Genomic DNA, 16739 nt, shown 5'->3' with positions numbered 1-16739 from the left:
TGCCATTGGTTCAATAGTGGCATGGCTGTTGTAAGCACAACCAACCGCTTTCTGCTTGGATTTGAGGGCCGCCTCACAGGACAGAACTTATATTTGATACTGTAAGCCAGGATAAATCTGTTACTGGGAGATTATAAGATTGAGGGAGGCTACTGTTTTTGTTTTGCCTTCTAAATATGTAAATACCCACACATTACTGCAGATTACTTCTTTGTCCTGTAGATAAGTGATTATTACTGCAGAAGTTGATAACCAGTCAAAATACTGAGAATAAGTGAGTTTTGCTATGGAACAGTGCCATAGTCTTTAGCCATAAATGGAAGAGAATATTCAGAATTCATTATTACACCCCCCCCCCCAAGAAGCACTGTAGAAGAGAGGAGAGAAAGAATGTAACAGCTGGAGGAAGGGGTGGAGCTGTCGAATTGCTGTTTCTGATAAGTTGAAACATTACTGGAGGAGGGGGGGGTCTCACGAGATTAAGGAAGCTCTTCAAGATCACACAACTTAGAAGGGCTAGGAAGCTCATAAAAGCCTGTAAGACCCAGGAAGCTCATCACCATGTTTATAGAAGCAGCAAACAACTGAGGCAGGGAAGGAGGGTTTTTAGTGAGCTTCCTGCAACGTGTTCAGGGGACTTCAATGATGCAGCTTTCGTGAGTTATCAGTCATGTCTGGGTGGGCTTTCCAGTGACATAGCCATCTGCCTCTGCGTCATCTATGTCACTGTAAGTAATCTATCACCTGTGTGAAGTGGAAATGTAAGGGTTCTTTGGAGAGTCAGTTGTGTTGGGGCAAACACGAGCAGTGTTTTCCTGAGGGCAGACAGAAGTGAAATGACATTTTGCTAAAGCAGACACATGAAGGAACATTTCATTGAAGCAGACACAGGTAAGAGGATGTTCTGTTAAAGCAAGCATGTGAGTGGGCAGATGATGAAGGATTCGTTGCTAAGGACATGCATGCATGCATGTATTGGTCTGGCTTACATTCTGTAGTTGAGTTCCATTTGTTGGGACTCCACAGAGAGAAATGCACGAAAACGTTCTGGTGGTGATACGGCTTCTTGCCACCCAGACTTGGGCTATTGGCAGAGTGCTGTCAGCGAGGTAAGACACAGTGAGACAAAACCAGTGGAGGACCAATGATGTTTGGAAGGAGTATAAATAGAACTTAACAGTGACAGAGGCTTGTCCATAGAGCTAGTTGTGCAATGCTTGTGGGTCTCACATCTTCTCTGATCTTCACTTCACTGAGAGAGGCACAGTTGAGAACTTTTCCTGGCTTCCCCCCGGTCCCTCCTGCTGACTTGTGTCAATTTGGCTGAGGCCTGGCTGTCTCTGCTAGATAGTGCCACTGCTGCTGCTTTGTTTGCTATCCTGGATCTACTGAACTGGACTTTTGGTGTATCTGTGAAGGGTTTGTGAGTGGATCGAGCTGCTGCTGCCTGCTAACCTGTGAGCTAAACTGAACTGATTTTCAGACAACACAGATGGGGGTTGCTCCAAAGAACCATTTCTAAACAGGTCTACTTCCCCAATATCCTTTCTTTTCCACTAGCTCTGGTTGTGGGCTAAAAGGGAGGTTAAAATGTTTAAGAATCATCATTAAAAAAGGCTTTGAAAAAAAATAAAGTTATAACTGTGCACCAGAAGGTAATTCCAAGAATTCAATGTCTCACCAAGATAAACTTGGATGAGGTGGGTTTATTTATTTATTTATTTTGTTTTTTTGTTTATTATCAGTGTACTATCTGATAGAAGTGGATGTTTTTACACATCTCCCCAGGAGGTCACACTACCCTTGGATCATGTACAAGTATACTTACCGAGTTGATCTATTTCAGTGAGTGTATATTGTAGCTGGCCTTTGCTGCTTAGTGGGTTCTTGTTCTTCCCACCCTATATCCCCTATCACTAGATCACTAGATAGGAGAAAAAGGATGATAAAGGAGACACTCGAGTGTGCGCGAGCGCACACACACACACACACACACACACACACACACACACACACGGGTGGGGAGAGAAAGACCTGTGAACCTAATTTCTCTAGTCGTGTTTCTTCTTTGCTTTAGATGGTCTTTGATACTTTGTGGGTTCTTTTTTTTTTTTCTCACCTTGAATCTAATTTCTTTCTTCTTCTTTCTTCTTTGATCATGACTACTAGCAAACCACAGCCTTTCCCCTGGATGACCAACAATCACCAAACCTGCCTCTTGGTGCCCTAGCATTTATATATCCTCTGAAAAATTCTGCAGCTGGCAAACCACACCTCAACTAGAGCACGAGGCAAATCAGAGTCAGACGCTGCAAAGCAGCCCTATATCCCACACTTGGGACTAAAATGAAGACATGTTCTTATAATAGTTCTGTGTTTTGTAAAACAGAAATCAAAATTCCAGAATCATTACTCCGTATGTAGAGCAAAATCACCCAAGGCGAATAGGTTCAGGAGCTATGTGCTGACAAGAAGGATCAGCTGGGGAAGGCATTTGCTGTCAGCCTGAGGACTTAAGTTTGATCCCTGGGGGCCCATAGAGTGAAGGGAGAGAACTGACCTCAATGATTTCTATATGCACTGTGGCATTTGTGTGCCTCTCTTAGATAATAAATAAAATGTCATAAATACAAAAATAAAAGAGGAGAGACAAGGGTCAAAGCCACTTCCTGGTCAGAGTTTCATAATACATTCTCAGGTCCTGAAAGTATTGTGGATATCACAGCTTCATTATCTTTGTCTAAAATCTCAGTACCTTAGTTTCTTTCTTTCAAGTGATATTATGGATGACAATTGTCCAGTCCCCTAGTCTCAGATTCTATGTGTTTTGGGTTTCAGGTGGCACAGGGTTTGTACTATGTTGAATGTCTTTTTTTGTTTCAGTTAGTTCATTTATTTTTTCCTGGGGGAGGGGAAGGGAAGACAAATGAAAAGATACGTAGCCTGTAGTTTCTACTACTCCACTTTAAGCTCTGGGTGGACCATGCTACCAGCCACTGTCCTGGGAGGATGAAACACACACACACACACACACACACACACACACACACACACACACACTAGCTTATTTTTAATATGTTTTTTTTAGCTCAATGGCCAGGTACTTCTAAGCTTCCTACAGCTAATGTGTCCTTACCTTCACTCCCAGCTCAACACCTCTAAATCTTGCCTCAATTTAGTTGCCTGGTTACCTTCTTCTTGCTCAGCACCATAAATCTGCCCTCAGCTTAGTTGCTAATCTCCCACCTGCTACCCCAGGCCCAGTCAGGGAAGTGGCCTGAGATCTTACAGGGCTGGTGGCTCTATCTCCCTCTAAAGCATGACAACTCTTTTTTTTCCTTCTCCTGTGTCTCCTAGCCTGGCTGTGGAAACCTAAAAGTCTTGTCTCTTCTCCAGCCATTGGCCACTAGCATCTTTATTGATTCATCAAGAACCAACAGGACCTTCAGCATTCACATGCAGATTCCCAATCAATGCATCAGAACCACTCCCTACAAAGATGTATTATAAAACAGTATTTATTATGTTTACCTGATAAAGTGAAGCCTGTAGCCCATTTTACTTACAAAGTAAAATCTATAGATAAAGAAATTTACAAATGTGTAAAATAAAAGATGACACAAGAGAAGACAAGACAGTGTGTTACTAACTTCTGAGATGTGTTTGGTAGCATTGCTTAATATCCTTAAACATAATATTCTTGTTCATAACAAACTAATCTCACAAAAACAATTTTGTGGATTTAATATTCATTAAGCCTGGAGAACTGGAAAACTGGGTAAGATAGGTTCCTGACCATAATCAACTCACTGACTATTGAGAAAATATAACTGCTATATAATCACCACAGGATGTAGCGATTGTTGCCACTATGCACTTAGGTATGAAGTGCTGTACAAGTGAAAATACAGTGATATATAAGTAGCCTTGGTTGGAGAATTTCCAAGAGATAACAAAGATACTTAGTCTGACTCTGAAGACAGACATGATATGGGCAAAAGTATGTGTGCGTGTGTGCGTGTGCGTGTGTGTGCGTGTGCGTGTGTGTGGTGTGCATGTACATGTGTGGGCACATGTTGTAGGGAGGTTATAGAAATGATTTGACAGTTCATGGATCCATGATAATTCTGTGTGACTAGAACCAGGCAGCAGTAGGACTCTACTCTTTTTGGGAGAAAATTCCAGAAAAAAAAAGAAGAAATTAAGTTATAGCCTTTTATGTGTGACAGCTCAGGCAGCACATGACATGGCCAGCAGGCATGCAGAGGAGCTATGCTTGATAATTAGGTAGATTGAGGGGGTTATGTTTGAGAGGAGCCACATGGAGGAGTTGGGATTGACAAAATCCAGTAACTGGTTAGATATAAAGGGGGAACTGTGGTGGCAGGAAGAAGGAAGGGTGGAGATTTTGTCTGTTTAGTTAAGTGGGCGTTTAGAAAGCGACTCTCAGTTTCTAACCCATGACATGGGATGACCTATCTCCTTCAGTAAGCAGATGGGTGTTGTTGTGTCTCATGAGCTTTAAGTGGGTTATGTTCAAAAAAGCACAGGGAGTAGCACATGACGTGCACCGAATCAAGGTTAGTTTTTATGCTTAATGCACCATTACCTAGCACAGGGGAAGCAGGAGAGAAAGGTGGGGCAGTTGTGAAAGACTCAGGTCAATTTGGGGCATAGTAAGTTACAAGTGATTTGATATCTACAATAAGATCACACTTGGAGATTAAAAAAAATGGAAGGATGGAGACTGGTGCATGCTTAAGAAATAGTCTTGACAATGGCTTATAAGAAAAAAGTGTCTCAATCTCTCATTTTCAAAGACATGACCATGTTTAGAGAGTTGACCCATCTATACCCAGAGATTCATCTAAGGCTGTTCAGAATGAACTGGACCATCAGCTAGTAAAAGTTCATTACCATCATGAATTTCTTCATGTATTCTTGAAGTGAACCTCTCAAGGTCTGAAGCCTCTAGATAATATTCTGCCCTTTATTTTGCAATCTTGGGTTAGAGCTCAAGATTTCCACTAACTGTTATTTGTCAAAACATCTGAACACTTTAATATATATTTAATGTATTTTGAAAAATTTCGCATTTAAGAACTGCAGTACAATCCTTCAAATTCTTACCTCTTCTGCCTCTGTTATTCTTATGATGTTAATGGTGGGAATACACACTGTTCCTCTCATTTTGTAAAAGCTTATTAGAACCATACATGACAATGATCCCTTGTTTGATCTGAAAATAATTTTTTCCAGCTGCAGCCAGAGCTATACAAGCGTCTTTAGTTTGATGGACATTGCCAGCAGAGAAGTTGTGCTTTAAAATAATGTGCAAGTATTCACTTAACAGATGTTTGGTGATGTATCTATTATGCAAAATTGTCATATGTGTGTTGTGTCTGAGGCCAAGTGTCAGGTGTTGGGGATCCACAGCAGGTAGACGGAGGCTGTGTGTTTCAGGGTGCAACTGCACACACTCTCACATTCAACTCTTGTCTTCCTCGCTTCCTGATTTTGCCAACACATTTATCCCCCTAGTCTTAGTGCAAACTAGAAGAATTAATTTCTACTTTTACAGGGCTGTTGTATTGACAACAATATACATTCATGCAGAATGAGCCTTCTGTGAATTGTTACAAAATCCTTGCCTTGCAAGATCTCTCCATTTTATTTTACTTATTATTATTCTCTTTGAAGAGACAGGTATAGTAGCCGGTGAGTAGACTGTGTGTGCAGATCACAGAAGGAATAGATGGGCCCAGTAACAAAATAACCTTAGTTACAAAAACTGAGTTAGAAGGACCCAGGATTTTACTGTTTTCTGGCATGTTCTTATAGTCACGCCTCACTTAATGGTCACAACAACTCTACTAAGATAAGTACTATTAACGATTTCCATTTTACAGATGTGCAACCCAAGGCACAGGAGGTTCAAATTACTCTCTCTAAGGTGACTAGAAACTGGGTTTTAGACTAAGGTACTTTTGTGTCAGAGACCACATTTCTAATCACTCATAGTTTCTTCTGTTTGTTTTTTGTTTTCAAAGCTTCATTAGTAGCGACTATCACCATTCTTGAGAAAATTATACGAGTTAAGGGAAATTCAGGAGAAAGTGAAAGAGAAGACTAGGTATAGAATTTGGAAGGAACTCTAGCTCAATCATTTCTCCTCAGTTTTAGATAAGACTGCTTTCTGTTGACATAGCCCAGACCACACGGCAGTCTTCATGTCGGTAGTAGCCATTTTCCAAGGAGGCCTAGCCACTCTGTTCTCTTGTGGGCTGTTTAGTTTATGGAATTTTGTTTAGGTTACAAATATCTTAAATAAGTTTAATTTTCCCATTCTTTGGAGAGCATAATTTGCAACTTTTCATTCACTTGAGTCTCTGTTGAAGCCTTGTATTTGTAGAGGTATCTAGCACTTTCCACTAGAGGGCACTGTTCTACTGAAAGAATACTTTGATTTTTATGGACCTACTGGTCCCAATTTAGTTAATTTAGAAAGACTCGAATGGCAAAATTGCTGGGATTCAGACCCAGGACAGATGGCTGAGGTGTATATTTTACATACCCAAGTGGACCTGGCCTTCAAGTTCTCCCAGGATCCTCCATTATAGGGCATGGCTAGCATACTTCACTCTCTGCCCTGAACTTTCCAGCCTAGAGCCTGGGCTTCCCCCACGCAAGAGGCTCTTCCCTTTATAATCCAGACATTTTGGTCTCTCTTTCTTGTTCTCTCCCCTTCTGAATTTTCTCCCCTCAAATCTTCCATGTGAGCACACTTTCTCTCATTCTTTTCCCTCTCCCCATGGCAATTTTCCTGCCCTGGTTCCTAGGGATCAGTAAACCTACTTGAGAGGAGCTTCCCAACAAACCTGCCTCTGTATACTTTAATTTGATTTGAATTGGATAATTTCACCAGTGGAGAGTAACTTATCCAAAATAGTATAACTCTAATTTTTTTTCCAGAAGAATCTGAGAACTGAGTCCTAAGAAGTAAGTGGATAGTTTATATCCTCGTAAACCATAAGGTTCCTAGAAAAGAGTGTAGGCTAGTCTTGAGCCTAAAGGCCAACTCAAGAATTCATATGCTTAAAAAAAAAAAAAAGATGGTCTTGTAGACTGATTAAATAACCATTGCCTCTGGTCTTTTACACTTGGCACTGTGTACCAGAGCTTTAAGATGGTGGGAACTTGAGTGAGCTCATCAGGGAGAGGAAAGGGCAAGTTGGAGAATGAAGTCTGTCTAGGAGAGTTTCCTCAACTCCAGTACAATGAGGAATGATTCTGAGAGACTGTCGAGAGTCACTTTGACTTGTCTCCATCCTTTATGACCAAGTCTCTCTTCTTTTCTACACGTACCTGTCCAGGGCACTGCCTTTTCATGCTTAGCTCCCCACTTTAGCTGACCTCATGCACAGGCCTTGTTCCAAGGAGCAGAAAAGTGCCTGTTTGCTTTTTTTAAAGATAGGAGTCTCACATAGCCAAGGCTAGCTTTGAACTGGTTGTTGTTTTTCTGCTTCCCTCACTTGGAGGTCCTCTGTCTCCTGCCTTTTCTCTCAGATTCCCTTCTATGCACTGAGGTCCAGCCTTAGCCTTGTACACCCTCTCCCCTCCCATTAGGTCTTTTCTGTCTTAGCTCAAGTTACAGTTTAGGATTTAGATGTAGTTAGTGTCTGTTACGAAATATAATAGGGCGCAGGGGCAGGGGCAGGGGCAGGGGCAGGGGCAGGGGCAGGGGCAGGGGCAGGGGCAGGGGCAGGGGCAGGGGCAGGGGCAGGGGCAGGGGCAGGGGCAGGGGCAGGGGCTACCTTGCAGGCCCATGTCAAGGTGCCACCTGAGAAATCATGACATAATAATTCTGGTATGAGGGAGATATTTGAGATATTTGACGGGAAGGGAGGGAATGAGGTCCTGCAGATGGGTTAGAGGCAGACAGGAGCAGAGCCAGGAGGGCAGAGAAGGGGGGACAGAGGAAGATAGAAAGAAGGATAGAAAGGGTGTGTGTGTTTGTGTGTATGTGTGTGTAGAAGAGAGAGAGAGAGAGAGAGAGAGAGAGAGAGAGAGAGAGAGAGGAAGAGGGAGAGAACAAACAGCTGGGAACATGGAAACAAAGAGAGAGAAAAAGATAGAGAGAACTGGAGTGGCAAGCAGTCTTTTATACACTAGTCCACCTGTACCTGGAGGTGGCAGGTTATGGTGTCAGGTAACAGCATAAGCCATTGCTAGGTCCCTGGGAGGAGCCTAGTGGAATCACCTGTAAGCTAACAGTGTGAGTGCTGGAATTGCCTCTTCATTTAGACAAGGGAAAGACATAAAATTCATCTTATATGTTAGGATCTTGCAGCCTTAGGAACAGTAATTGGCGCAAGAATGTTCTCTGGATCCATTCACTAGGTAACACAGTTTCTTTTCTTCTTCTTCTTCTTCTTCTTCTTCTTCTTCTTCTTCTTCTTCTTCTTCTTCTTCTTCTTCTTCTTCTTCTTCTTTTCTTCTTCCCTTTTAAAGCCTTTATTAAACCTGTTCTTTGATAATTTCAAACAGTCTGATTGCCGTCTCCTCCATATACTGAGAATTCTTATAAGGAAAGTCTTGTAAACAACCAATAAGAAAAGGACCATAAGGTATTGAAAGAAAATGAGGACATGGCTGTTCTTAGGCATGGTTGAGGAGAACGTTTTTATTGTCAACATGAGGGAGAAAATATCCAGATGCATCTGGAAGAGTCCAAAGTAGAGAGAGAAAGTAGCAGATTGAACATGAATAGCAGAATAGGCCAGGCCATGAGGTGGGTGGGGGTCCAGCAAGACAGGAAGAGAAGAGAGGGCTAAGAGGACCCATTGTTAGGGAGGAACCAAGATAGGGCAATGACACAATGGCTGGGTTATATAGGAATCAGAAGGAGAGGGCAAGGAGAGGGGGCTGGGGTGAGGAGAGCAGGGAGGAGCTGCAGGTGCTGAGTGACACTGTGCTCTGGATATGCTGACAGGCACCCCAGTTAGCCCTTCGTCCTGGGTTTCTTTGGGACCTGACAAGTATCAATAGACTGAAAACAGAATGAATACAATCATGGGCACGAGCTGCATTTCACTTAGAGAAGTTTAAAAAAATAGGAAAAAATGGCACCTATCAGAAAGTCAGAGCTAGGTTGTGCAGACACTAGCACACTTACTGAAAATAAGTCAGTTTAGCCTCTTCAGAGGACAGTTAAACCTTCATGGGACAGGAAATTTCATTATACCCAAATATGGCTCATTCCTGCAGTACAGCCTGGTTCATGGCTGTAAGGATTATGAACATTTAAGATTTAGCTGGTTAGGACTGTTAACACAAACGTCAAACAATTCCTTGAATGATCACATGTTGTTCTTCATGGCTAGCCAGCTGATATGACTTTGTGGAGATGCTGGGGTGAAGGAACTCAACTTTAGCTTGAACTCTATGCTTCTCTGAGCTGAAACACAGGAACTGGAATGAATCCAGTTTCAACATCTTCCCTGTCAGAGCTCAAGTTCCCTTTCAGGAAGGCAAATGACTCTGCATTCTTCAAGATCTCTTGTTTTGATGGCTTGGTTCCACCCACTTCCCTCAAAATATCAGAAATGGACCTAGCCAATTCTTTTTGGAGAGTGAGGCTCCTGGACATGGTGTGTCTTCCTGCTGAGGCTGACTGAAGTAAAACATAAGGAAGGAAAGCTTGACCAGAAAGGAAATCCTGTGAGGCTTCTCAAGATCTCTAGCACTCTAGTGTGTGCAGAAAGAACATATTTTAGTGCCACACTTAGAGAATGCATCGACCTGTATTATGGCCACAATCCACATCTTTCCAAGAAGCATGGCCATCTGTATTTGGGCTAAGAGTGGCAGTTGTGTCCTGCATGATGGTTCTTGAGCTGAGGAGTGAATAGGAGTTGCCATGTAGCCTACACTTGGCTGGCCATGACATGCATTCAAGTAAGGGATAATATATACTCTAAAGATGCCATTCCTGGGATACTTAAGGTACAACTGGTGGACACAGCCCATCAGGGTTCCTTACACATGCTGAATCTCCACAGATCATATACCTGGTATGCCAGGGTGTGTTACTGGCATTCACAATATTGATTGGTTTCTTCCTACAGCTGTTGGACAATGATGTTATATATTGACATGAAAATCTTCCATCCATCTTCACTCTTCTATAGCCATGAATAACCTTCATGATTTAATCCTTTGTGTCAAAAATCAATTTTTATGTTCCCCATGAAGTGAAATATTTTTCAAAGGATTTGATGGGTTAGGGAGTGTTCATAAGCCCACATGGATACAAGAAATGCTCAGCAACAGAAAGTTTCCTGTTCTGCTTTTAGATGGAATGTGTGATTTGCAATGTTCCAGTAAAGGGGTAACCAGAGAAGGCCTAGGTCTTCAGGACACCTGCCCTCACAGTGGTTGTAGCTCAGTTTCCAGAGGGAGAACACTGCCTGCTCACCTAGACAACAATTTCATTACCCAAAGTCTTGGGCAGTTTTTCCTCCTTCATGTTGGTTTTCCCCATCTGTGTAAGAGAAGGAAATATGAAGACATATTAGCTGAAAGGAGCAGCTGGGAATGCTGGTACAGGGGAGTCAGGAAAATGGCACAGGGTGATGTCTTAGATTGCTCCTGTGCTTGTAGACATATGAGGTAGAAAGGCCATTTCTTGATGAGTCCTCTACCTCTGCTCAGCAACCTGATTTGGGAGCTCCAAGGAACTTCTTAGACCAGAAGAGATAAGTAAAAAGGTTAAGACTGTTCAAAATTGGTTTTGATGGTTAGACTTCAAGCAACATCCAGGATGCACTATTCATTTCTAGTTCAACCTGAGCTCTCTCTGTTTCCCAACAATTCCATTCTCATGTCCTCATAGAGTCAACTGACTAATGGGGACTAGTCACCACTAGTGTCTCACATAATCTAGTACTTAGGATGCTGTGAGCAACTTTCCCATTGACTCAAGGATACTTGGACTTTCAGTTAAATACTGATGGATGGGATACAGCAAGTAGGTAGAACACATGGAAAAAGAGAGATTAAAAGGCCAGACAGGATTTACCTTCTCAGAAAGCTGCACTGAGGAATAAATGGTGGTCACAGGCTCTTCCTTACAGGACAGCATCTGGAAAAGAGATTTTTTCTCCTCAGTGAGCGCACAGAAGACAAAAATTGGTAAAAAAAATAGAAAGATCTCTTTAATTCCAGTCTCTCCATCACCCATTTATGATACAACTTTACTGTGTAGCCTTTTTTTCAGGCATCAGTTCTTGTTCCATCCAACTCTGGATTAGGTTAAGGTAACGATAAAGACAAGTGGGTGGTAGTTAGACACAGCCTTGTAGCAAAAGGACTCTAGGAGCTAAGAGAAGGGTTCTGTGTAGTTGCTCATCTTGGAGTTTAGTTTTGTGAGTTATGTGAACCTCGAACCACATCCCCATCAGTTACAGTACAGTGTCGGAGTAACTTGAAAAACCTAAGTGACTCCTTTCAGTGACTCCAAGGAAGCAGGCTGTGTAGACAGAAGATGGGTCTTTGGTGCACATGAACCAGAGGAAAGCAGACAAAAGGCAGAAGGTGTGGAACAGAGTGGTTAAGAGTCTGATAAAACGAGCTGCTGCTAGACCAGCTAGTGTAGTTCAAGGCTGTCCATCTTTCCTTCTGTCCTTGGAACAACCTTAGCAATGGTTTTGCCCATTTGGTATTTCTCATCTCACAACAAGGACTCTTTCATAGTTTGATCTCTCCATGGAGCTCTTCTTCAACACAAACTACTTCTAACCCACAGCTAGGCCTGCATGTGAAACTCCTTATACCATGGACACCGTCATAAGGAGACGGTACACTATGTTTTGTTTTCATGGGAGTCCTTTCCTTAGCATGGTGTTTCTTTGTTGGTCTATCCAAATTCTCTCCTGTAGCTTCTTTCTATACAATGGCCAACATAGGGCAATTGTTGCCAGAGACTCCTGTTTTAGTGGTCCTAGTGGGAGGGTGTATTTATGAATAGCATCAGCTTACCTTGGACGGAGGGATTTCATCATAGATTCTGGGCTCTGTCAGATGACTCTTTCTTGAAACTACAGAGTATACTGTTTTCTTTGAGACTCCATCTGCTACAAATAAACAAATAACCATAGTCTGTGAAAGGTAGATGGTTTTTTAGAGACTGCCTAGTCATATTTTGTCTTTCTGTGATAAAGAAATAAAATCTACAGGTTAAATGGCCCGTACCCTGTGGAAAAGGATGTTTGTGTACTCAGATACTCTTTCCATCCCAAGGATTATACATGCGATAGGGCTCATCTTATTCAAGTCTCACCTAAAGCACATTGGGAATTCTTTTTATTCTGGAGGCCCAGTTTAGCCTAAAGAGAATCTTTCTACCCCCTGTATGAAATTCAAAGATTGGTCTGGCATTGATGATTTTGCATGGTTATTAGACTTTCCATGTCAGTGTCTCAGTTGTTTAATTTGATTGATTCTGATTATACTTGGGGCTTTACTATTGTAGTGCATACCTGAGTATAACCACAAACATTCATGAAACAGTTACATATTTATGAAGCTCTTACTTTGTGCCAGGTTTCATAGGAGGTTCCAGAAAGACAAAGAAAGGATATATAGATCTTTGATTTAAATTTTTTTTGTGCTAAATGAGGTATTAATCTTTTCACATGGTTTTTCTTTAGTATTAACACAATGTTTTAGGGTCAAGTTGAAAACAATAGCCAGAATTTTATTCTTCCTTATTACAGGACATAAAACCATCTACAAATAAAATCCAAGATTATTGTAGACTTCATCATTTCAGAGCTATTCTTCTCTAAGTCTCTACCCCAGACTTGGTGAGGGACCCAAAGTGCTCTCAGTTTCATTTGTGGTTGCATAGACAAGTGTATCTCCATCTCTCAGTCTCTGTCTCTTTTTCTATCTCATGTTGTCTCTGTTTCTCCATCTTATTCGTTTGCTCATGAGAGGAATAGAGATGTTTTCTTGAGTGAACTTGGAGAACATGCCTGAGGGACTATGATATTTTCCATTTGTGAGTCCACTTGAGTTATGATGCATTTCATTAACCCTTTCCTATAGAATGACACCCCCAATACCATACTCAGGCCTGCAAGTTTACACACATGAGCTAACATTTACCTAGTATCATGTACTAGGATTGCTACTGCATGTGTGTAATAACTTAATAACTATCTGTATTAAACCTTAGTATTATGGAAATCTTACGGCTGAGAAAAATGGGATTTTACAGTGCTAAACTAACTGGCCAAATAACAGTCAAGATGGAATTTCATCTCTACATGTATTGTGCCACAGCAATGAGAAAAGTAACAAATACACCAAGGGTATATTTTTGTAGGATGTGAGGAGAGTGGAAAGAGGACAGGCCACACTATAGTTTGTAAGAATGAAGGGCTGCCTCAATCTCAAAGTGTAGTGCAGTTGGCAGCAGCACCTTGTCCAGGGTGAATCTGCAAATATAGTGAGGTCATCCTCTTTCCTCTCTTCTCTTATTCCTGTTTCTCATCCAATCATTGCTGCTGCTCTCCAGAACAGCTGAGAGCAGAGTGAGTGGTCAATGTGGGTTTTGCCTATGATTTTTTGGCCCCTGGTAAATACTTTCTGATCCAAGAGAAGCCTAGGTTACCTAGTTTTATCCTAGATGGAGAGTCCTTGCCTTTCCCTTACGACCAATGCACAGTAAGTTTGAGATTGTAAAATTTCCTTTCATTGTTGGTTTTGCTTCACCAGCTGGGTATGTTTGACTCCTGAGTGAAACTGGATTTAACTGCCATGCATCTGGAGAGTCTCTGTGCCCTTATACTTTTGGTTGTAAGCTTAGCCATTGTAAGGCTGAGCCATCATCTCTCCAGCCTGAGAGTCTCTATTCTCAACCAACATGTTTTCCTACAAGTACATCTTCATTCAGCCAGTGCTGATCAGGTCTTGACACAAGAGTGCTGATGCATTCTAGGTAAAAACTTTACCTTTCATAGGACGAATGTGATGGGTCTCATGTCCATTATTTCCTCTGACTTAGCCCTGGCATGTATTCTGAAGAAGTGGTACAAATTTGAATCCCAAATTATCAAAAGAAAGATAGCCCCTAATTTTACTTTGTAGTAAAACTTGACCCTATATCTATTCCCAGATCAAGAACATTAATCATCTTATGGCACATTGAGGTATAAAAATGGGTCTTACAACTAGGTCTTTTTTTTTTTTTTGCCGTAATTTAGGTAAGGACATTGATCTTTTATATTTAAACCTTTATGGCCTCATCACAGTGCCTCAAGCTACAACAGGAATGTTGTATGTGCTTTTCTAGTTTATTTCAAAGTAGCCTATTTCCTCTAATCTCAACCATTTGCTATTCTACAGGTGCAACCTGGGAGAATGGAGCCTAAAAATGAAGCAGACCACAGTCTCATTCCATTGCCAACTTTATTCAGAGCATCAGACAATTTATACTCTGAGGATTAAGTAGAGTCATTTGAGTAAAGTGTACAGTGACAAGGACAAGCCACAAGTGTATGTCATTTTCATAGAGACTTATAAACAAATAGCAATATCCAGTTGTAATGAATAAGCTAGTAAACTCAGTCCCATCTGATACATCTGGGAGGAGCACAAAAGCACATTCCAAGGACAATTCCATGTTTTGAAGAAACTGAGGTCATAAGATAATCGTCTTGTTTTCTTGGAATTTTCTCACAAGCACTGAGAATTATCCTCACACAACCTCATTCTTGGACTGTGTTCCAACACTCAATCTTTGATCATCACCCTCCCTTTGCTTCACTTAAGCCCTTGCTCCCCAGTCAGCCCATCTAGCAATTCTGCTCCTTCCTCCACTTTAAGTTTTAATCCCCCCTCTACCTCCCTCCTCCATGTGGAGATCTCTCCAGGCACAGTCTTTCCTTACCCAGGTCTGCTCTCTCACTCACACAGTGTTAAGAACCTCGTGTAGGAAACTCAGGGATAAATGAAAAGCCATTCCTTCCTTTTTATGAAGTGGCTAGTATTCCATACTTTTGCACTATTTGGATACTCGTGTATATTAAACCTCTCTAGATATTATTCAAAATTATTAAAAAGTAGAGCAGAGATCCTAGACTTTATAATGTTCCTCACTTCATGAGACACTGCTCTCCAGGTTTTCAACAACCAAGGTTTATAGACAGATAAACAGATAGATATGTAATAGATAGATAGACAGATACATAGATAAGTAGATAATACATACATACATATAAACATACATACATACATACACACATACACACATACATAAGTACATTCTCAGATTAGATAAACAAAGTGAGCCAGCTTCTGAGGGATGATTTCATTGACAGAGCACATGGGGCTGAATTTCCCAGCTTATACCTTTTCTGGAAGAGCTCACCAACATAACTCCCATTCTTTCTGGCCCTTGTTTTTAGTTTCCTGGTATAATTGATATCCTACAGATTAGAAGCCATTAAACTCCTTAAGGTATCCTCTCAAGAGTATCAACCATTACCATCAAGGTTACCTGACTCCACAATGCGAACTTCTTAGCCAATGAGTGATGAATTTGTCCTTTAACTTTTTGCCATTTTCTTCTCTAAAATACCATATCAGCCCCCATTTTTTCCTTATGACATATGGTTCTATGACCATATGACTGATAAGAAATCCCAACCAATGCCCCTTATCTGCATCAGCTCTGAAGAATCTCTAGGAGAAAGAGGGAGAGAGGGACGGAGGGAGGGAGGGAAGGAGGGAGGGAGGGAGAAAGAGAGAGAGAGAGAGAGAGAGAGAGAGAGAGAGAGAGAGAGAGAGAATAATTTCTTCTCTTGTCAATGATTTGAGTTTGTTGATTTATATGGTAAGGGGTAAACACCAAGCTGGAGAGACAGCTCAGCTGTTCAAGACCCTCCTGATCTCCCAGAGGACATGAGTTTTGTTCTCAGTACCCACATTGAGTGGCTCACAACTGCCTGAAACTCTAGCTTCAGGGGATCTGATGCCTTTTTCTGGTCATTTCAGGCATGTAGGTGTGCATATGTGCATATTTTTTTTATGAAAAATAAAATCAATTTGTGAAAATGCAGAGACAAAAAAGTTCCCTCTCTCAAATATAGAAAGTCTTACCCTTAAACAATGTGAACCTGGCCACTTGGGACTTGACCCCAGTGTGTTATGACATCTTATTATTAGTTCAAATGTCTAGTACCAGGAAAGATGGCTTACACTGTTGAATTTACTACTTAACAAGATAGTGAAATGCCCAGATATGGACCACATACAAATGTCATGGAAGATAAAACCAAATAATTTCCTTTAATTGTTAGAAAAGAACTATTTTTCATGGGGCATTCTCTCACTGAGACTGCCTGCTGCATATCTCTTTATCTTGTAGCAGTTTTTTTTATTAATCATTATTTTTGCATTTATTCTAGACTGGTAAATTCTTTTATACTGGCTCCATTGGCTTGCCACCATAGTTCCTGAAATGATACTCTTCACTCTACTCTGGGTAAATAAAACATCACTTCTTAGAAGAAAGAAGGCATATTCTCACATTTTACCTTCCAAGACAATCCTACCTCGTCTTCTCTTGTACAAATGGAACAGAAGTGCCAACACCGGAATAAAAATAAGCAGAGAGAGCATGGCCAGTTCCTTTGGCAATGCAGCCTGGTGAGGATGGAAGCTTGGAGTGT

General features: G+C 41.3%; 1 protein-coding gene and 1 long non-coding RNA gene across 4 annotated transcripts in view; one reads left to right on the top strand and one right to left on the bottom strand.

The window, feature by feature from the left end:
• LOC143434734 (uncharacterized) overlaps positions 1-16611 on the top strand; it is a 22765-nt gene extending 6154 nt beyond the window's left edge. Inside the window, exons 2-3 of the long non-coding RNA XR_013104464.1 lie at positions 14413-14562; positions 16476-16611. This is a non-coding gene — a long non-coding RNA (uncharacterized LOC143434734). The remainder of the gene's footprint in view (positions 1-14412; positions 14563-16475) is intronic.
• LOC117721463 (SLAM family member 5-like) overlaps positions 8664-16739 on the bottom strand; it is a 31328-nt gene continuing 23252 nt past the window's right edge. The window contains exons 4-7 of one of the 3 annotated variants that reach the window (XM_034520115.2): positions 16605-16739; positions 12040-12134; positions 11081-11143; positions 8664-10543 (exon numbers count right to left, since the gene is read on the bottom strand). In XM_034520115.2, the coding sequence (XP_034376006.1) occupies positions 10478-10543; positions 11081-11143; positions 12040-12134; positions 16605-16739 (359 nt within the window). In that variant the 3' untranslated portion in view covers positions 8664-10477. The remainder of the gene's footprint in view (positions 10544-11080; positions 11144-12039; positions 12135-16604) is intronic. The other 2 variants (XM_076914496.1, XM_076914497.1) reach the window with 2 other exon arrangements.

This window comes from Arvicanthis niloticus, chromosome 16, assembly GCF_011762505.2.
Source record: "Arvicanthis niloticus isolate mArvNil1 chromosome 16, mArvNil1.pat.X, whole genome shotgun sequence".
Lineage (NCBI taxonomy): Eukaryota > Metazoa > Chordata > Mammalia > Rodentia > Muridae > Arvicanthis > Arvicanthis niloticus.
Note: the sequence above shows the minus strand (reverse complement) of the source record. Positions and strands in the feature narration are given on the sequence as shown.